Below are 21,096 nucleotides of genomic sequence, written 5' to 3' on the forward strand. Positions count from 1 at the left end.
ACCCTACAGGCAAAACTGATCCACTGGGGCACATTTACCAAGTGACTTGCGACACTTTTAGAGGCAAGTTAAGTGTCGCAAGTCCCCTTCTTCTGTCCGGCAGTGTGACACTATTTTGTCACACAGCTGGTCTTGCGCCACGTTGGGCGCGATAGGGGCGGGGGCCTGTCGGGAGCGGTGCAAATTGACTTACATTTGTGCCTGGAAACAAGCGCAAATGTTAGCTAAAAACAATGCCATATTATACAAACACACACATACATATGTTTTTTTACACAGTATACCCATATTTTACGGCAGTAAGAAGGGTGCACTCCTGTCCAAATAGTCATTAAAACTGGCCTATTGATTTAATGGTATCGATCTGCCCGTGACCTTTTTTTTTTTTTAACGGATGGTATTCATGCGTTGTGTGCACACCCCCATAGTCTGCAATGGTTCTGAAGACGGACGTTTTTTACTTCGTAGTAGTATTTCTGTGCCCAGCAGCTTCATGAAGAATGAATTTCCTACTTATAAATCACTTCAGCAAACAGATTTCATGTTCGGGAAGCTCTTTCCGAGACCTGAAATAAGACTACTGACACAACCACCAAACAGGAAAAGAAAAGAGGAACATAAAAATAAAAAACACAGCGAAGATGAGAGTAAGTGAGAAAATACAAAGGATTTTTTTTTAATGATATAATCTTCCAGGTACAAAAAAAAAAAACATGGAAAATAAACCGACAAATCCTCAGCTCGGGGATGCCGGTCCCGCTTAGAACATGTCCACATAGAATAACACGGGTTGTGCTACAAGGCCTGATTCACACATTGCATTTATATGTGGTTTCCAAGGGTAAAAAAAAAAAAAAGGCAGGATAAATTCGGATCTTCTGCTACAAACAATGCGAACGCCATGATCAAATAAGTCAAATCTGAAAACTGGTCGTTAAAGGGTTCAGCCTGGCAGGGGAACCCTTTAAGAATCATAAAGGGGGCCCCCCCCCTCCAGAGTGGCTACACAGCAGCGGCTCTGGCTGACACAGCTGAACGGTACTAACTTTCTCCTGCAGTGGCAGCTACAAGGAAAAGGATCAGCGGTCAGCAAATACAGGGGGAGTCAGTCTTCTGCATCATTTTAACCAGCAAATACCACAGGATTGGACAAAAACATACAAATGTACAAAACAAGAAGAAATGTAATATTAGGCAGTTCCTTCACATAAAGTTGTAGATATGGTGCCCGACTTTGAATGATTCACTGAACCACATTGGATCCCTGCGGCCGCTTCGGCTCCGTCCGTCAGGTACCTTTCTATACGTTACTTGGCAGGAGTGTAAGGACTAAAGGGGTAACCTACTGACTTGCTCCCTCCGCTGTAAGTAAACAGCAGGAGGACCAGCAAAGAGTCACTGAATCGGCAAATACCAAACACGGGATGGCAAACTCTGGTTTCCGGAGATCTGTGTGCTCCGGTCTCGGGTGCGCAATAGAGGGGACGCCCATTTCTTCATGAGCTTCGGCAACAGGAAATTGCATCTGAATTGCTTTTCACTGCAAAGGAAGAATCAAAAAAGATACAACACATTTGTATTAGACATGGGGGGGGGAGGGGATTCAGAAATAAAGCAATAAATCTCTGTGTGGCCTCGCTCTCTATGGACAAGTTGCGCGCTCCTAAATCTGCGCCTGCTGTACACGGGAGTTCCCGTGGCTTCGCACATTGCAGTAGACATGCTGTCTTACCAAATGGGTAAGGGAACACTGGTTTCATTTGTGGCATCGGGAAAGCCAACTTGACACTGTCAACACTTGAACATGAAAAAAAGGAGACTTTTGTATTACTTACCAGTAAAGTCTCTTTCTCGCTCTTCCTTGGGGGACACAGGAAACCATGGGTATAGCTCTGCTCCCTAGGAGGCGTGACACTAAGTGAAAGCTGTAAGCCCCTCCTCCATCAGCTATACCCCTCAGCCTGGAGAAGAGACTGCCAGTTGCGTGTCCAAGTAGTGAAAGATAACCACCAACCGGAAAAAGAACCGTCAAGCCCCAACGGGGGCAACCAAGCCGGAACCACAACTGTAAACCCAAATGAAGGGCGGGTGCTGTGTCCCCCAAGGAAGAGCGAGAAAGAGACTTTACTGGTAAGTAATACAAAAGTCTCCTTTTCTCGCCCATATTCCTTGGGGGACACAGGAAACCATGGGACGTTCCAGAGCAGTCCCAGAAGGGAGGGACCAGAACAAACTAGACCAACACCGGAGGCATTAATCAACTGCCGCCTGCAACACCAGACGGCCTAAAGCAGCGTCAGCCGACGCATGAGTATGCACCCTGTAGAACTTGGTGAAGGTGTGCAAGGAGGACCAAGTGGCCGCCTTGCAAATCTGCTCCGTAGAAGCCCGATTTCTCTGAGCCCAGGAAGCCCCGACCGCTCTAGTGGAATGAGCGGTAACACCGAGGGGCGGAACCTTGCCCTTGGCGAGATAAGCCTCAGTAACAGCCATCTTGACAAAACGGGCGATAGCAACTTTGGATGCCGCCAACCCTCTGCGCGACCCCTCCGGAACCACAAAGAGCGAGTCAGTACGCCTGAAAGAGCCGGTTACCTCCAGGTAAGCCTTGAGCGCCCTGACAACGTCCAGGCGATGAAGTTCCCTCTCCCTAGGGTGGGAAGGGGAAGGACACAAAGAGGGGAGAACGATGTCCTCGTTCAGATGAAAGGCGGAGACCACCTTAGGAAGGAAGGAAGGGACCGGACGAAGAACTACCTTGTCCTGGTGGAACACTAGGAAAGGTTCCAGACAGGAGAGTGCAGCCAATTCGGACACCCTCCGAAGAGAGGTGACTGCTACAAGGAAAATAACCTTGCAGGACAGAAGTCGCAAGGAAACCGTCCGCAGAGGCTCGAAAGGAGAAGCCTGGAGCGCTGAGAGAACCAGGTTCAGGTCCCAGGGCGGTACCGGAGGCCGGTACGGGGGAACCGCGTGAGCCACGCCCTGAAGGAAGGTCTTGACAGGACCAAGGGGGGCCAGTGGGCGCTGAAACAAAATGGACAGCGCAGACACCTGACCCTTCAAAGAACTAAGACCCAGACCTTGGGCAAGTCCGCTCTGCAGGAAGGACAAAACGGTGGGGAGAGAAAAGCGGAGCGGAGGAATCCCTAGATCGGCACAGAACCCCAAATAGGTCCTCCAGGTCCTATAATAGATCCTAGAAGAGGACGGCTTACGGGCGCGGATCATGGTGCGGACGACGTCCGCAGAAAAACCCCTACGTGTCAGGACGGTGGTCTCAACAACCACGCCGTCAAACGTAGGGACCTTAAACGCGGGTGGAAGATCGGTCCCTGAGAGAGAAGATCTTCCCTGGCGGGCAGCGGCCAGGGCGCGTCTGCCAGGAGCAGCATGAGGTCGGCATACCAAGACCGGCGGGGCCAGTCCGGAGCGACCAGAATCACCGAGACGCCTTCCGCCGCGATCTTCCGAAGGACCTTGGGCAGGAGTGGGATGGGAGGGAATATGTATGGACGCGCGAAGCCTCGCCAAGGAAGAACGAGGGCGTCGGCTCCGCAAGCTCCCGGATCCCTGGCCCTGGACAGATAGGCGGGGACCTTGTGATTGAACTTGGAGGCCATGAGGTCCACGTCCGGTATGCCCCAACGAAGGCAAATGGCCTCGAATACCTCCGGGTGAAGAGACCACTCGCCGGGGTCGACAGTGGTGCGACTGAGGAAGTCCGCCGCCCAATTGTCCACCCCTGGAATAAAAATTGCCGATAGGGCCGGGACGTGGGCTTCCGCCCAACGGAGAATGCTGGAGACCTCCCTCATTGCAGCAGCGCTGCGAGTGCCCCCCTGGTGGTTTATGTACGCCACAGCCGTGGCGTTGTCCGATTGTACACGAACTGGATGACCCTTCAACAGATGAGTCCAGTGTCGTAGAGACAAAAGGGCCGCTCTCAGCTCCAGGACATTGATCGAGAGTTTGGACTCCGATGGAGACCAAATGCCCTGGACGGATCGGGGAGGAAACACGCCTCCCCAGCCCAAGAGACTGGCATCGGTTGTAACCACCAACCAGTTGAGTGGCAGAAAAGACCTGCCCAGAAGAGGGGACTGTAACCACCAGCGGAGAGATGACCTCACCGGAGGCGATAGATGGAAGGGATGATCCAGAGACTGCGGCGATTTGTCCCAGGAGGAGAGGATCGCCCGTTGGAGAGGGCGGGAGTGAAACTGCGCAAACGGGATCGCCTCGAAGCAGGCAACCATCTGCCCCAAGACCCGCATGCAGAAGCGGAAGGACGGTCGACGGTGGAGAAGGAGACCCCGAACCGCCCCACGGAGGATCAGACGTTTTTCCGAGGGAAGACGTACTTCCGCCGCTCCCGTGTCTAAAAGCATTCCCAGGAAGACCAGTTGTCTGGAGGGGGGAAGGGAGGACTTGGGGAAGTTGATGACCCAACCGAACCTCGTCAGAGTCTCTAGAGTGAGATCCACGCTGGCAACCGCTTGAGAAAGGGACGGAGCCTTGATGAGGATATCGTCCAAGTATGGTAGCAGAAAAACACCCCTGGAACGGAGTAAGGCCAAAACCGGGGCCAGGACCTTGGTGAACACCCGGGGGGCTGTTGCCAGCCCAAAGGGAAGGGCGACAAACTGGAAGTGGAGGTCCCCCACGGCGAATCGGAGGAAGCGATGGTGACACCGGGCTACCGGAACATGGAGGTAGGCATCCTGTATATCGATGGAAGACATGAAATCTCCCTGCTCCAGGGAAGCCACCGCGGAACGGAGGGACTCCATCCGAAACCGTCGAAGGAAGAGAAAACGGTTGAGCTTTTTGAGGTCCAAAATGGGCCGCACCGAACCTCCCTTCTTGGGAACAACAAAGAGGTTCGAATAGAACCCTTGGAACCTTTCCTCTAGAGGAACGGGGGTAATCACCCCTCTGTCCAGTAAGGCTTGAACAGCCGCGGAGAACGCAGCCGCGCTTTTCGGGTCCCGCGGGGGGCGGGAGCGAAAGAACCGATCTGGAGGGAAAGACGCAAATTCGATTTTGTATCCTGAGGACACAATTTCGAGAGCCCAGGCGTCGGAGATGTGAGCCATCCAGATGTCCCTGAAAAGGAGGAGCCGGCCCCCCACCCGGGTGGGTGGGGGCGCGCCTTCAGGCAGAGGATTGCTTTGCTGCGGGTGTGCGGGCAGCCTGCGCCAGGAGGGCTGTGCCCGAAAAAACGGCTTCCTACGTTTATCCTGGGGAGGGGCCGAAGCGGCAGCTGCGGGGGGAGCCCCAGAGGTCCTGCGGGAGGACCGAAAACGAGACGCACCGGGGCGTCCGCGGGGGGCGCCCCTGGCTTGGGGTTGAGGGAGATGGGTGCTTTTACCACCCGTGGCCTCCGAAATAAGCTCGTCTAGGCGGACCCCGAAAAGGCGGGAACCCGCAAACGGTAGCCCCGCCAAGGAACGTTTGGAGGCAGCGTCCGCTTTCCAAACTTTCAGCCAGAGCTCCCTCCTGACGGAAACCGCCAGGGCGGAGGAGCGTGCAATAAGGGCTCCCGCATCAAGGGAGGCCTCACAAACAAAATTCCCGGCCCGAATAATAAGCTGGGCCAAGGAACGTAGGTCCTGGATGGGGACGTCCGAGTCCAATTCCTGTTCCAGCTGCGCACCCCAAGCAGAGATTGCTTTACCTGCCCAAGCAGAGGCAAAAACCGGTCTGAGAGCAGAACCGGAGGCAGCAAAAATGCCCTTGGAAAGGGTCTCCATGCGACGGTCCTCCGCTGACTGAAGAGAGGACCCGTCGGGAACAGGGATGGCCGTGTTTTTTGACAGACGGGCCACAGGGGGGTCCACCTTGGGTGGGGACGACCAGGTGGCCACGACATCGGCTGGAAATGGATAGCAAATGTCCAGCTTCTTGGGATTGACAAAACTGGCGTCCGGGCGAGCCCAAGCCTTAGACACCACGGAGGAGAAATCAGAGTGGATTGGAAAGACTTTGAGGCCTGCCTAGGTCTGATAAAGGAGACGCTAGCTGCGTCAGAGCTAGGGGGGTCATCCTGCACCTTAAAGGTGTCACGAATATCCGAGATGAGTTGACTCATCGCTGAGGCTAGCTTGGACGGCAGGGCCGAGTCCATTTCCAAATCTGAAACCGCCAATTCACCTTCAGAGAGCGAATCCTTTGGAGAGGAGAGGCTCGTCTGGGTGCGCACGCGTGGCGGGGAGAGGGAGGCATCCGAGGAGGAGGCTCGCTCTACTCTAAGACGCTTCTGAGAGTGCCTAGCTCGGGAGGGGTCACTAAGAGGGAGTGAACCCGCTGCAGCGGCAGAAGCGGTGGACCCGGAGGGCGCGACAGTAAAAGTAGCGTCCTGCGGGGTAGGTGGCCTGTCTATTAGGCGGCCCACAACATGAGTGAGGCTTTCCACGGCCTGGGACAGGGATCTAGCCCAGTCAGGCGGGTCAGAGGAAGCAGGGAGCGACACAGCGGGCGACTGAGGCTGCGGTGGAGCTCGGCATGCAGGACAGTGCGGATCAGACTGCCCCCGGGGAAAGGGTTCCCTACAAGCAGTACAGGCATGGTACCAAGGCTTGGCAGCTGCAGAAGGGTCTGACATGGTGGAAATGTTGCCTTATGGGAGACCCCAGGGCAAAAGGAACGGAGATTACACCCAACAACAGTACTGGCACGGAGGGGGTTAACAGTCCTACCAGACCCTGCAAGCGGCAGCAGCAAGGGAAGCAGACAGAAGGAGGCTGTGGAGGGGAGGCAGCCGGCACGGGGATGAACAGCTTCAGGATCGGACGTAGAGAGGATTCCACGCAGTATGCGATGTGGAGCCCGACGAAACCGGAAGTAGCGGAGCGCTATGAAGCTCCGCCCACCCCTCGCCGCGCTGAAGAGACGCAAAGCCGCGCGCGCGCGGCAAAATGATTTTAACCCCCAAGATTGGATGAGTGCCGGCCAGCTATGGCGCCTGTTCGTGCCAAGGAAAAACAGCCCCCAGCCTACAGCCGTTCCCTGAAGGGAACCTCCCTTCTATGAGTTCGTGCCCTGCCGCTAATAAAGTGGATTTTTGCCCTGACAAAGTCCCCCCCAAATGATACCCGGTAAGGTGCCGGTAAGATATGCCCATGGGGGGGGGGGGGGGGGCTCGATGTAGCAGCAGTGGGAAGGAAGGGGAGGCTGGAGCAGCCACTCTCACCATACGCTGTCTTCGCCCTCAATCCATCCAGCAGGGTCGCCCCTTCAGCTACTGGCACCGCAGTGGCAGGAAGCCGGGGGAGGGACTTGGCGTGCGGGCGACCCTTGAGCTGGCGGGACGCAGGGGAGCGAGGCTGCCCTGGTCCACCTTGTCTTCTGTGGGGGAGGCGGCAGTGCGGTATTACCGGCACTGGCGCAACTCAACCCCGGGAGAAACAGAGGGGTCTAATGCGCCTCTGTTGTCCCTGTAAGTAGAAAAAAATCGAATTAAAACAACAAATAACGCAAAAAATTAAAAATTATAGGAAAACAACCCTGCATAAGCAGGGGGTGTCTTGCCTCCTTGGACACTAAGCAAAAAACTGGCAGTCTCTTCTCCAGGCTGAGGGGTATAGCTGATGGAGGAGGGGCTTACAGCTTTCACTTAGTGTCACGCCTCCTAGGGAGCAGAGCTATACCCCATGGTTTCCTGTGTCCCCCAAGGAATATGGGCGAGAAAATAAAAATACTCATTTGACCATGGTCCTGCTGTTGGTCCACTTCCGATCCCAGCAGAACCAGTAAGCGGCTTTGTCCTGTGACCGTTCCAGCCAATCACAGGACTCAGAGGTCACAGCAGTGATCTACAGTTCCAGCCGCTGTGACCTCTGATTGGCTGCCACGAACACAGGACCCAGCCACTTCCTGGTCCTGCGGGGTCCGGAAGCGGCGGGGAACAGAGCAGTGGCAGGACCGCGGACAGGTGAGTGTTTTTGTTTTATTTTAATGGGGCTCAGGTTAGGGCTCCAAGGGGTTGATGGCTCCAAGGCCAGACAACCCCTTTAAGCACAAGCTGCTTTATTTGGAGTACATTAGCCCAAAAACAGCAACGTTTCAGCACACAGGCCTTTCTCAGGTTGTAACAAAGCCTGCGTGTAGATCGTTAAAAATCTGTGCCGATTGTTCATGGCCTGACAGTATTAAAGGTGCCATTAGCAATGCAGACCGAGACCTGTGGTTGTACTGTTTAGTTAGTCTGCACTGGTAATGATCGCGTGGCATGTTCAATACCACGCAGCCATTAACAACGCAAACCGACTGAGGGTACGGCCACACAGTAAGGCTTCCGATTCAGCTTTGGAAACCCAAATCAGGAGTGGGTCATAAAAGGAAGCAAAGTATAAAGGACAGAAACGACTTCTCCTCATTTTTGAATTCACTCCTGGTTTTGGCTTCCAAAACCGCATCAGGAAACCTGACCGTGTAGCCGTACCCTCAGTCGGTCTGCATTGTTAATGTCTGTGTAGTATTGAAGGTGCTGCGCGGCTATTAACAATGCAGTCTTGGTTAGTTAACAAGAACCAGCTGCGGGCGTTACCAACCTTGTTGTGTGGTTATACCCTAAAAATAAAAGGTTATTCTACTTTCTGGTAACAGAAAACTTCCACAAAGTTTGGAACAAGCCAGGAAAACCTACAGGGCAAAAAACAACCCTCTAAGGATCTGATGCATCGGCTTGTATTAAGATTCTCCCTAAGATGAATGTGCAATACATCATGCAGCTTCAGCATAAAAATACAGGAGAAGGTGCAGGAAGTGGAAAGATTGCTAGCTATAAGACATACAGTTCACGTCTCACTGCGGCGATACACCCTTCTCCTCTGGGGGCGCCTCCGGGTGTTCACTGGAGTCCGCTGACCGTCAGGATTCGACGTTTCTCCCTTCCAAAGAGCAAGATAAATATTAGACACAAGAACAGTGTTAAAAGTGTTGTGCAGTGCCATGATTGATGGGCTACAAGCTAGACACCGTGCACTTAAACAGAGACGAGGACGCAGCACTCCAACCGGCACAGCGACCCCATCAAACAGCTGACCATCGGGGGCTGCCGGATGTCGGACCCCCGTCAATCTGATATTGATGACCTATGCTCTGACAACAAGTAGCTCAAGAGACGTTAAAGTATCTACAAACTCATTCAACATACTTTTTTGGGACTTACATACTGATGACCTATCCTCAGGATAGGTCATTAACATGGGATTGAAAAGGGGTCCGACGCCCAGCAACCCCGCTGATCAGCTGTTTGAAAGGGCTGCAGTGCTGGGACAAGTGCTGCAGCCTCTTTATCGTATACCAAAACGTTGTATAGTGGGTGCTTTTGGTGTTGCAACTCAATCCTATTCATTTGGGACTGAGCTTTGCAAACACCATGAAACCAATGGATTTGATGTCATAGGCCAAGGTGCTCGCCTTACGTGCTGCGGCCCCTTCAAACACTTAATTGGCGGGGTTGTCGGGAGTCGGACCCCTGCCAATCAAGTACTTATGATCTATCCTAAGGATAGACTATCTATATTTGCTTTAGGTAGGAGTTCGCCCATCTCAAACATTGGGGGCATAGCGCTAGGATATGCCACCAGTGTATGGTAGGTGCAGGTCCCACACCTATCTCTAGAACAAAGCCTGCAAAGTCAAGGAGAGAGGTCAGCCTCGATTAATTTCTATGGGCCTGCCTGAAATAGCCAAGCGCTGGCTCGGCTATTTCTGTCAGCCCCATAAAAGCGGTGGTCACGCTTGCGAAGTGCGCTTCCCATTAATTTCTATGGGACTTCAAAAAATAGCACTCAACTAGTTTCGGCAGTCCCACAGAAATCAATGGGAGTGACCGCACATGGGCTGTGAGCTCTCCTTCAATTTGCGGGCTTTGTTCTAGAGATAGGTGCGGGTCCAACCAATCAGACATTGGGGGCATATCCTAGAAATATGCCCCCCAATGTATGAGATGGGCCGACCCCTTTAAGCTGTGAAATGATGTCATTACAGTCGGAGATATATACATGTATCCTATATTTACCTCCTGTGGGCATGACTGTGCGGTTGGTCCGGGACTTTCGCCTACCATACGATCATCTGTATTGTTACAGGCGTAGCATTCATACATGTCCATCTCCATCACTTTGTCTTCGTCTTTGACATCACTCTTCACCCCAAATGTGGGCGCCTCATTTTTTGGTGGCGCAAAAACTGCCAGCACCCCAGAGAATGTGAATGCAGAGAGGAATCGCCGCTTGAGGAGACTGTACGCCGGGTTGTCTTTAAGTTTCTGCTCCACCAGGTTGTCTAGGATCTCCTGCTTCCTACTGACGTCCTCATCTCCTCCTCCTCCGTCAGAACGAGGGATGAGTTTGAAAGCACTTTTTTCCAAAGTCTTCTTCTGCAGCAGGATCCTAGAAAAGGTCTTCAGAGTGCAAGCAGATGGCGGCAAATAGGCTGTGCAGCTCTTTCCCTGCAGCCAGTCTTTCACGCTAGTCTCGTCTTCTAAGGAAATGAGGCCCAAGTCGAAGATCTTCTTCTCGGGGTTATTTATGGTGATCTGAGATGGAGCAGGCGATTGACTACTTACTACATTCCCTGTGAATGCATTAGGCTGATTAGAGGTTAGGATTTTTGCTACTTTAACCACAGGATACATTTTGGGTGAAAGGGTGAATTTCGTAGACTTGTTGGAGGGGCTAAATGTTGGCAGTATCCTTGGCATCTTGGCAGATACATCAGGCGCTGGACACTGCAGCTGTGCGGCTTCCCTTGCTGTATTTTCTGTTGAAGATCCATTACTTGGCAATGGTTGGCTCGCAGTATTACTCAAATTAGTTGGCGCTTCTGGGATTTTATCAGATGATTCTCCATTTATCGATGGTTCACGAGCTTTCATACTGGAGGATTCAGAGAAAGTTGAGTTCTGATTCATAAGTACCTGGGATGGAGCAGAAAACAAAGCTTGGATTGGAATTTGGACCAAGCCTTGGGGTGTAAGAATGAAAGTGGTAGCTGCGGAGCTCTGAAGCAGCTGTATTGGCACTTGCTGTGACGCTATGACTTGAGGACCTGGCACGGCTTGCACAGCACATGGAGACCCAATAGATGGCGCACTATTGCACTGATTTCTTGCTTCTGCATCTTGAGTACCAGCCTTGGCTTGATCTGCATCTGCTCCTTGCCGATTTACAGAATCACTGCTTACCGATGATATCTGGTTGCTAGAAATATCATTTGTTTGTCTAACCGAGCACATTGGCAATGGCATAGCTGACAAATTTTGCGAAGCAGTTAAAGTGGCAGGATGCACTGGGGATGGATGCTGTCCGGCAGGGGCGCAGGCCTGGGTGAGCACAATTCGAGGAGAGGTAGTGGCGGCTGCAGGGCTCTGGAGCAGCTGTAGTGGCATTTGCTGTGAAGCTACGATTTGACCACCTGGCACGGCTTGCACAGCACATGGAGAGCCAGTAGATGGCGCACTATTGTGGCGATTTGTTGCTTCCGCATCTTGCATAACGCCCATAGCTTTACCTGCATCTGCTCCTTGCCGGCTTATGGAATCGCTGCTTGCCGATGACACGTGGTTGCTAGAAATATTGTTCGTTTGTATAACCGGGTACACTGGCAAGCTTTGTGAAGTGGTTAAAGTGGCAGGATGCACTGGGGATGGATGCTGTCCGGCAGGGGCGCAGGCCTGGGTGAGCACAATTCGAGGAGAGGTAGTGGCGGCTGCAGGGCTCTGAAGCAGCTGCATTGGAATTTGCTGTGAAGATATGACTTGACCACCTGGCACGGCTTGCACAGCGCGTGGAGAGCGAGTAGATGGCGCACTATTGTGAGTACCGGCCACAGCTTTATCTGCATCGGCTCCTTGTCGGTTTGCAGAATCACTGCTTGCTGATAATATCTGGTTTCTAGAAACATCGTTCAGCTGTATAACCGGGAACGCTGGCAAGTTTGGTGAAGCGGGTGAAGTCGCAAGATGCACTGGGGGTTGATGCTGTCCAGCAGGGACACAGGCCTGGGTGAGCACTATCTGAGGAGAGATGAGAATCCTCGGAGTAATGACAGCTCTACGACGGGCTCTCGATTCCTGCAGTCTTTTTTCTTTCAGCAACTCAAAGACCGTCTTCGGTTTTGACGCTACTGCAGAACTCCTTACTTGGCGCTGAGAAGACTGACATTTTGTTAGTGGTTCGGCTTCCCCCGATCTGGCCGGCGGTGGTTGCTGAGCACTGGAGGAGTTTGCTGTGGAGGAAACAAAGTAGAATGATACAGAGCTCCAAATCCCCAGCTTTGCTTCACACAGTCTTAAAGGGGCATGCCATCACTTTAGGATTGAGAAGAGTACAACCTTAGGGACTCCCACTAAAACTGGGAATGAAGGAGGCGTAGCATGAATGGGTCTGGCTGCAGTTCACTGCACAGCCGGGGGTGCATAACCTTAGAAGGGGACACAGAACTAAATCAGCTCTGCGGCTCCTTATTCTGAGAATTGGTTTGTACTGCCAGCAGATACCACTAGGGGGAGCCTAGGAGCTGACTGCATACAGCTTCCACTGAGCTCTGTAATAAATCTGGAGCTAGGAGGCGCCTTCCTGTTAGTAAGTGCAGACATACAGAATTTCAGCATTAAAATCTATGTCTTTGTGCAGGTAAGTTGGGGATTTTGAGTTCTGTAACAGTAAATAAATAGAGCTCCAGCCCCACCATCAAAATAACAATTAAAGGGGTTGGAATTTTAATATCGCTGACCTATCCTGAGGATAATTCATCAATATCTGATAGTTGAGGGTCTGAGACCCCAAAGCCCCTGCCAATCAACTGCTTGCGGAGTCCTCTTCCTAAGCCTGTCACGTCATGTCCATCGGTCACATGGCTTTCCGGTGGCTCAGCCCCATTTAAAGTGAATGGGACTGAGCTGCAATACCGAGCACTGCCACTATACAATGTAGAGCGCTGTGCTTGGTATACTATAAAATCCTGTTGGACAAGCCCATAATAATAATCTCCCTTTCATTTTTATTCTAAAAGGGGTTTTCGGAGAGTTTTTTTTAATAATGACCCATCCTCTAGATAGACCATCAGTATCTGGGTGGGGGTCTGTCACCCAGGATCCCCACCCATCAGCTCTTTGAGAAGGCACCGGCGCTCGCAGTAGCTCCATGGCCTTCTCTCTGCTCACCAACCACAGCGCCGTACATTGTATATTGACTGTGCTCAACATCGGAGCTCAGCCTCCTTCACTTCAATGGGGCTGAGCTGCGTCTAGGCCACGTGACCGATGAACGTGGCGTCACATGGCCTTGGGAAAGCTGTGGGGCTACTGTCTGCGCTACTGCCTTCTCAAGCAGCTGATTGGCGAGGGTCCTAGGTATCAGACCCCTCAACGATCGGTGAAAACTTATGAGAAAATCCCTTTAAAGGGAGTCTGTCATCACAGTTTCACCTTTCTAACCCTTCCCAGCAGCATTACAGTTGATAAAAACGTTACCTTTATAAGCTATCGTGGACTTATAAAACTGGCAAAAATCATCTTAGTAGGATATGCAAATGAGGGCTCGCAAGTGCCCAGGGGCAGCGTCAACCTCGTAGGTGCCCAGGCAGCTCTGACTTATCGTCGCTTCCCCCCGCCCAGTCTTTCCCTCTGCCCGCCCATCCTTTCCCTCTGCCCGCCTATCTTCTTACTTCTTCTCCCGCCTAGATCCCGCGCCTGTGCGCTGAGTCCGTTAGTCGGCACATGCGCATTAATTACTGATGCCGTACCAGGAATGGACATCGCAGTGCGCATGCGCTGGCTAACTCGCCGAAAGAAGAAGTAAGAAGATGGGCGGGCAGAGGGAAAGGATGGGCGGGCAGAGGGAAAGACTGGGCGGGGGGGGGGGGAAGCGACGATAAGTCAGAGCTGCCTGGGCACCTACAAGGTTGACGCTGCCCCTGGGCACTTGCGAGCCCTCATTTGCATATCCTACTAAGATGATTCTTGCCAGTTTTATAAGTCCACGATTGCTTATAAAGGTAACGTTTTTATCAACTGTAATGCTGCTAGAAAGCTATGGGAAGGGTTAAAAAGGTGAAACTGTGATGACAGACTCCCTTTAACATTATGTGCACATATAACAGTTGAGCTATACATACCGGAAATGCTTTTTGAAGGCCTCGTATTCTACATATAAAAAGAAAAACAATAGATTAGATACGCATGAAGGAGGCGCTGTAGATAAACAGACTCGTAGACACGCAGTAAAGGAACACTCTGCGGCTAGTGACTGCCGGGGAGTCATTTCCTGCAGATTGAGAGAGACCAGAAAGGTAGAGAGACCACTGAGGACCCCTGGAAAGCGCCTGAACAGGAACAGCGGGGGATTAGTGGGGCATATATTGTTTCTTTTGTTTTAACCATGTTGCACCTTTGTTAAGAAACATTATTAACCACCGGTCAATCCCCTTTTATATTTTTTCTGCCACATGCACACAAACGTATATTTTTTGGTTCGCATCTGATCCGCATTTTTGTGGGTCGGATGCCGATCCATTCACTTCAATGGGGCCACAAAAGATGCATACAGCTCACCCGTGTGTCCACATCCATATGTCCCTTCCGCGGCCCCGCATAAAAAAAAAAAAGAACATATCCGTTTTATGGACCTGTTCTATTAGGGGCTGGCCATTCCATTCCACTGCGGAATGCACACGGCCAGTATCCGTGTTTCGCGGATACGCAATTTACAGACCACAAAACAGCCAACGGTCGTGTGCATGAGCCCTTACAAAGAGCGGTTGCTATTAAGGTTTATTGTCCCACATCCGGTCATCCTAATTTATGGCTTTAATCTATAAGGAAGTATTCCTGTAAAACCCTAAAATGTTGTGTTTTGAACAGGAAGGAAGACGTCTATAGCTTCAATTTTGGTTTCTTTAAAGGACTTTTCTAGGTGTTTAATATTGAACTATCCTAAGGGTAGGTTATCTATATCAGATTGGTGCAGGTCCGAAACATGGCGAGGCCACAGCACACCAGTGAGCCCTGTGGCTTCCTTGCAGCTTACCAAGCACAATTCCGGCCATTGTATAGCGGCTGAACTTGGCATTGCAGCTCAGCCTCATTCACTTGAATAGGACAGAGCCGCGCCTAGACCATGTGACCGATGTACAGTGACGTCACTGGCCTAGGAAGCGCTGCAGTCTATTCAAACAGCTGATTGGCGAGTGGGACCATCGCTGATCTGATGACCTATGCTGAGAATAGGCCATCAGTATCAAAATCTTGGACAACACCTTTAATAGATTCTACATTACTGAATTGGATACAATTCATCTGCAGTTTTATTACAAAGTAGCTGCAATAGGTTATTGCACCCCCACAGCTCCCCGGCATAAAGGAATATTTTCTTACCGCTCGAGTCTTCTGCTGTGATTTCTGTCTCATACGTTTTAGAAACTCAACTTGTTGGGCTTTCCTTAGACTGATCATTTCTAGACAACCTGCCGCATTGATCTGAAAGAACTAACAGAGAAAAGGGGCGAGTGTTAAAAAATACAACTCTATTAGTATTATAATTAGGGATGAGCGAATCAGCTTCGGATGAAACATCCAAAGTCGATTCGCATAAAACTTACTCTGTACAGTATTAGAATGTATTGGCTCCGATGAGCAGAAGTAATTGCTTTGCGAAGTCTCGCGAGACTTCACATAATAACTTCAGAAATTGATTTGTACTGTAAAAAAACATTTCCCGAAATCGGGTTTGGTTTGAAGGTACCACTTGGAACCGAACCCGAGTTCGGGAGATGGTTTTTTAAAGTACAAATTAATTTATGAAGCCATTACCCGAAGTCTCACGAAACTTCGCAAAGCAATACCTTCGGCTCATCGGAGCCAATACATTCTAATATTGTACGGAGCTCCTGCTCCGTACAGTATTGGAACAAAGTTTTTATGCGAATCGACTTTGGATGTTTCATCCGAAGTCGATTCGCTCATCCCTAATTATAATAGCAGAGCCTATGGACACCTTAGACATGAAAAAATGATTTATTTATTTTTTAAATCAGATATCTTTTTATTGAGTTTTATCCAAAAACAAACAAAATGCACATTGCGTGTCTAAAACTGTTCTGACATAGTAGGATATTGGGTTGTTTCGATACCAAAAATTTTATTCAATTTCGATACTATAAAAAAGTATTGCGATACTCGATACCATGCGGAAAAAATAAAACACCAAAAAGGCTCCGTGCATTCCGCATTCAAAAAATGGCGAATCGCGCAGTTTTTATTTAATTTTTAAAAAATATTTTAATAGTTTGGACTTTTCAGACGTGGCGATATGTGATATGTTTATTTATTTATCGTTTAGATATTTTAGATCTCTATCAGGGTGAATAGGACTTCACACTCTCCCTGCTTCTCTGTGCATAGTGCACACAGCAGCAGGGAGCTTACCATGGCAGCCAGGGCTTCAGTAGCGTCCTGGCTGCCATGGTAACCGATCGGAGCCCCAGGATTACACTGTTGGGGCTCCGATCAGAAGCTGCCACTGCCACCAATGAAGAGAGGAGAGGGCACCAATGATTTTAATACTGGGGGGTGCACTGCGCCACCAATGATAATTAACCAGGGAGCTGCGATCAGCGGCAGTTAACCCCTTAGGTGCCGCACCGGTGGGGCTAATTGGCACTGATCGCAGCTTCCTGTCTGGGTGCCGGCTATGTGATTCTGCTGCCGGCACCTGTATTTGTATTAAACATTAACTTCCATTGGTGGCGCAGTGCGCCTGCCCCTCCCTCTCCTCATTGGTGGCAGTGGCACAGGGGGGGAGGGAAGGAGAGACTCCTTCTCCCCTGTGCTGCTGAGGGAACATGGCGCGCGCTGACAGCAGCGCGCTCCATGTTCTCTGATACTAGGCTGCGCAGTAGCGCAGCCTAGTATCGATAAATGTCAAATTCCGGTATCGTATCGATACCTCTACAAAAGTATCGATTGGGTATCGATACTTCGATACCCAAAACAACCCCAGCAGGATATAGTATTGACACGACAATCAGAATTGACCCATAAGTATTAATCAAGTGCAAGCCCACAACTAACTCCCCCCTTCCACGAGACAATCACAGTAACAGTTGGCTGCCAGAGATCAAGGAAGAAGAGTAGAAATAAAGATTCAGGGTTTGCTCCCTGAAGAGAAGGAGAATGAGGGGCTCCCCCGGGGTAGCAGCAAGGCCCAATCATCAGCACATATCCTGAGTTAGATTTAGGTGTACACCACAATGTCATAACCCCAGGTTCCCTAGTATCATACTCCCCCTCAATTATGGATGCACGAGTCCCATAGTAAGTGCCAACCACAGACTACAGATTCCAGATCTATCAATCCAGGGACCCCAAATAGCCTCTAATTTCGAGAGGCAGTTCCGCCTGAGATAGACCCCCCTTTCCAGTCTAATAACAACAGTCTTGCTATGTACTCTGCTATAACAGGAGGCAGTGGTTGTGTCCACTTGGCTGCCAGTGTTTCACGTGCCTGGTACAACATCCTATTTATTCCTATAATAATAGGCGTCTGTAGTTGATCAGATTCAAAAATGCCGAGTAGGCACATTTTAGGATCAAGAGGGAAATCTGCATTATACACTTTATCGATTAGCTGTATTACCTGACTCCAATATACTCTTAATGCACAGCAGCTCCGCAGCATATGTAACAGATCAGCCTCTGGACAACAGGAGTCTCCTCTAGATCCAATCTTAAACAGGAATAGCGGGGTTTTATACACCGTATGGATCAAAAACAGCTGGGACAGTCTAGCAGCTTCACTCAGGGATAGGCTCGGGGTCAATACCAGCGAGTATCAGTAATACTCCCAACATCGTGCCCTTACAGTAAGAGCAAAGGCCTTCAGATACTCCCCATGCAACGATTGATCAATTCTCCAGATAGCTCCCCTTACAGATCCTACCGCCACCACAGAGTCAAGCGCCTGATAAGATGTATATGGCAGCGATGGTGTTTTGGATTGGGCATCTAATGCCTGTCTTATCTGTAAGTACTGGAAATGACTGGAGGGTAGATCGAACTCCGAGCACAATTGCAGAAATTGCCTCACCAGGCCCTGGGAGTACAATTGTGCAATGTTCCAAATCCCTTTCATTTCCCATAGAGAGAATCCCATCAGTTGGGAAAGTTCTGGTAAGGCAGGGTTGTTCCATATGGGAGACCTATTTAGAGGTCCTGAGATCCCAAGAAGCACTTTAGCCTTAGCCCACACTTTCATCATTAGCAGCAAAGTTGGGGCAGATCCTAATCTGGGATCCACTCCCCCTTCCAAGGCCGCCAGGGGATGGGGAGCGTCCCGATGCCCATTCAACTAATCGGCCATTTCTTCCCGCTCCGCCAGCCGTGTTCCATCCGTTAAAATGCTGCAGCTGAGCTGATAGAAAATATAATAAAGGGTTGGGCATTGCTAGACCACCCGATTCTAGACCACCCGATTCTTTGTTTCTTTGCAGGGTTTCATATCTAATTCTACTTCTCTTCCACAACAAAAAACGAAAAACTTGTTGGGTTTTGTAAAAATAATGCATGTGGATCCATACTGGCGAGTTATGAAGTATATATAGGAGCTGCGGCATTAGCACCATCTTGATCAGGTTTCCCCTGCCTACTAGAGACAGCGGCAACTTATGCCAGGAAGCAGCTTAAGGTCTCATGCACACGGCCGTTGTGCGGCCGTTCCGTGCATTGGAGACCACAATTGCGGTCCCCAATGCACGGGCAACATCCGTGCAGCGGGCCGGACCCATTCAAGTTGACATTTTTTTGCGGTGCGGAACCATGGAAAAAAACACCATGGAAGCACTCCGTAGTTCTTCTGGTGATCCGTTCCGTGACTCTGTTCCGCATCTCCGGAATTGCGGACCCATTCAAGTGAATGGGTCCGCATCCGTTATGCGGGGTGCACACGGCCTTAGGCTTAAACTTGGCCAGTAGCGGCACTACATTGTCTTGTATGTATCTATGTGGGTTAGTGGATACCTCAACTCCCAAATATTTAAAGGATGACACAACTTTGAGATTGGTATGACAAAGACTCTGTAAAAGCAGGGACAACGGCAGTATCACCGACTTGCTCCAATTAATAAGCAATCCAGATTGCTTGCCAAATTTAGACATCAGAGATATGATGGGGTCTATTGATGAGGCCAGATCTCCTACATACAGCAGCATATCGTCTGCGTATAACGAGACTCTCGCCTCTATACCTCCCCTTCTAAAGCCATTTATTAGTGGTGTAGTTCTGAGCAGGCACGCCAGAGGCTCTATGGCAATGGCAAGCAGACGAGGGGACATCGGTCAGCCTTGTCCTGTCCCTCTTTCTAAGGCCAACGCCGGGGACGTGCCCCCATTGACCCGGACTCTAGCCCTGGGCTCATTATAAAGCAGTTTCACTCACTTTGGGAAAACCAGGCCAATCCCTATTTTGGTCATAAATGCCCAAAGGTACTCCCACTCGACGCCATCAAAAGCCTTGGCCGCGTCAAGTGAGAGCACGGCATTACACCCATCCCTCTCGCTTCCCCGCAACTGAAGGTTAAGGAACAGGCGTCTGAGATTTAAGGATGTGGATTTCCCCGGGCATAAAGCCAGATTGATCTTCATGAATAACAGTATTAATGACGCTCAATAACCTATTAGCTAGGACCTTGGCTAGTAGTTTAATGTCCACTGTCAACAGGGAAACAGGCCGGTAAGAATCCACCTGTGTAGGATCCTTACCAGGTTTTGGGATCACCACCACAATCGCCTCTCTCATCCAACTTGGAAGAATGCCAGTCCGAAGAGAGTCATTGAAGACATTAAGGAGATGTGACAGTAAAATCTCTTGGTGTTTCTTATAAAATTCTCCTGGCAAGCCATTCCCACCGGGCGCCTTCTCATTAGGGAAAGACCTCAACGCCATCTCAAGTTCCTCATCAAGCAGCTCCACAGAGAGAGTAAACATGGATATGGCTGATAAATAATCATCTCTGTCTGTCGATTGAACCATCAGCTTAGACCTATATACATCCTTGACATGAGCATGGAACACTCCCAAGATACCATTATCCCCAGTAACCAGGTCCCCTTGTAACAGAGGTCACACAGGAGGGGCCAGATTGTGCTTTGATGACATTAGCCAGTAAGTGACCAGCCCTCTCCCGAAAAAAAGATTTTTACATGTTAGTGGTTATTTTTTTTATTTTTTTTGAAGTTGCACTAAGTTTTAGTCTGCAGTTCTCATTCCTTCATTTATTTGTAGACTCCCTGATATGCAACTTATTCCTAGTTTCAGAGATGGAGGTTTGGCGGCTGATTTTGTCCTTAGCACTGCAAAGGGTGAAATCTGCTGCAAAACTGACCAACACATAGGGCACTCTGTGGATATGGAAATCCTTAGCACGTCTACGATCTGACGAGGATTTTTTTTTTTCGTTTTTCCTGCTGCACGTGAATGGGGTTTTGCCAAACTCCATTCACTTGCAATGTGTTGTAACTTCTTCAGGATTTTCAGTGTATGTTTCCACGCCTGAGAATACGTGACACATATGCTGTGCGTCATTTAAAGGGCCTTCTACACTGGACAATGCAAGCTGTATGGGGAATAAATGACCATACAATCATTAGTCCCCCATACAGTTTGCATGTTGTCAGCAGTACGTATCCCGTTTAGTCAGGGAGATGTGCCGCAGAAATTTTGGATCATTTTCTGGCTGATCGGTGGGCATCCACATGGGCTGATGATTAGCATATGTTCATTTCCAATCATTGGCCCGTGTAAAAGGCCTCTTGACCTGAGATTAAGATAAGATTTCTGCTGAAATCCTGGGACAAAATCGTAAGATGCTGCTAAACACTGGAAAAGTTAACCGAATACAATTACAACATAGTGAAACCAAATCTTACCTGGATAAGCAGAGTGAAAATTGGGGTGCTGGCTATAGTCACAGAAGAAAGCTTCGTTCTCATCACATCAGCTAAAAAAAAGGAAAAAAAAAAAAAAAAAGGTTCTTATTAGCCACAACTACCAAAAAAAAAAGATGGAGATCAATTGTCAATTTAATGCT

The 21,096-nt window shown here is 50.0% G+C and overlaps 1 protein-coding gene across 3 annotated transcripts in view; it reads right to left on the reverse strand.

The window, feature by feature from the left end:
• Positions 1-660: 660 nt before the first annotated feature.
• SNAPC4 (small nuclear RNA activating complex polypeptide 4) overlaps positions 661-21,096 on the reverse strand; it is a 58,702-nt gene continuing 38,266 nt past the window's right edge. The window contains exons 18-24 of one of the 3 annotated variants that reach the window (XM_040404847.1): positions 20,936-21,006; positions 15,389-15,499; positions 14,131-14,158; positions 11,753-12,240; positions 10,031-11,401; positions 8,799-8,894; positions 661-1,540 (exon numbers count right to left, since the gene is read on the reverse strand). In XM_040404847.1, the coding sequence (XP_040260781.1) occupies positions 8,802-8,894; positions 10,031-11,401; positions 11,753-12,240; positions 14,131-14,158; positions 15,389-15,499; positions 20,936-21,006 (2,162 nt within the window). In that variant the 3' untranslated portion in view covers positions 661-1,540; positions 8,799-8,801. Of the gene's footprint in view, positions 1,541-8,794; positions 8,895-10,030; positions 12,241-14,130; positions 14,159-15,388; positions 15,500-20,935; positions 21,007-21,096 lie in introns of all 3 variants that reach the window. The other 2 variants (XM_040404845.1, XM_040404846.1) reach the window with 2 other exon arrangements.

This window comes from Bufo bufo, chromosome 8 (assembly GCF_905171765.1).
Source record: "Bufo bufo chromosome 8, aBufBuf1.1, whole genome shotgun sequence".
NCBI classification, from domain to species: Eukaryota; Metazoa; Chordata; class Amphibia; order Anura; family Bufonidae; genus Bufo; species Bufo bufo.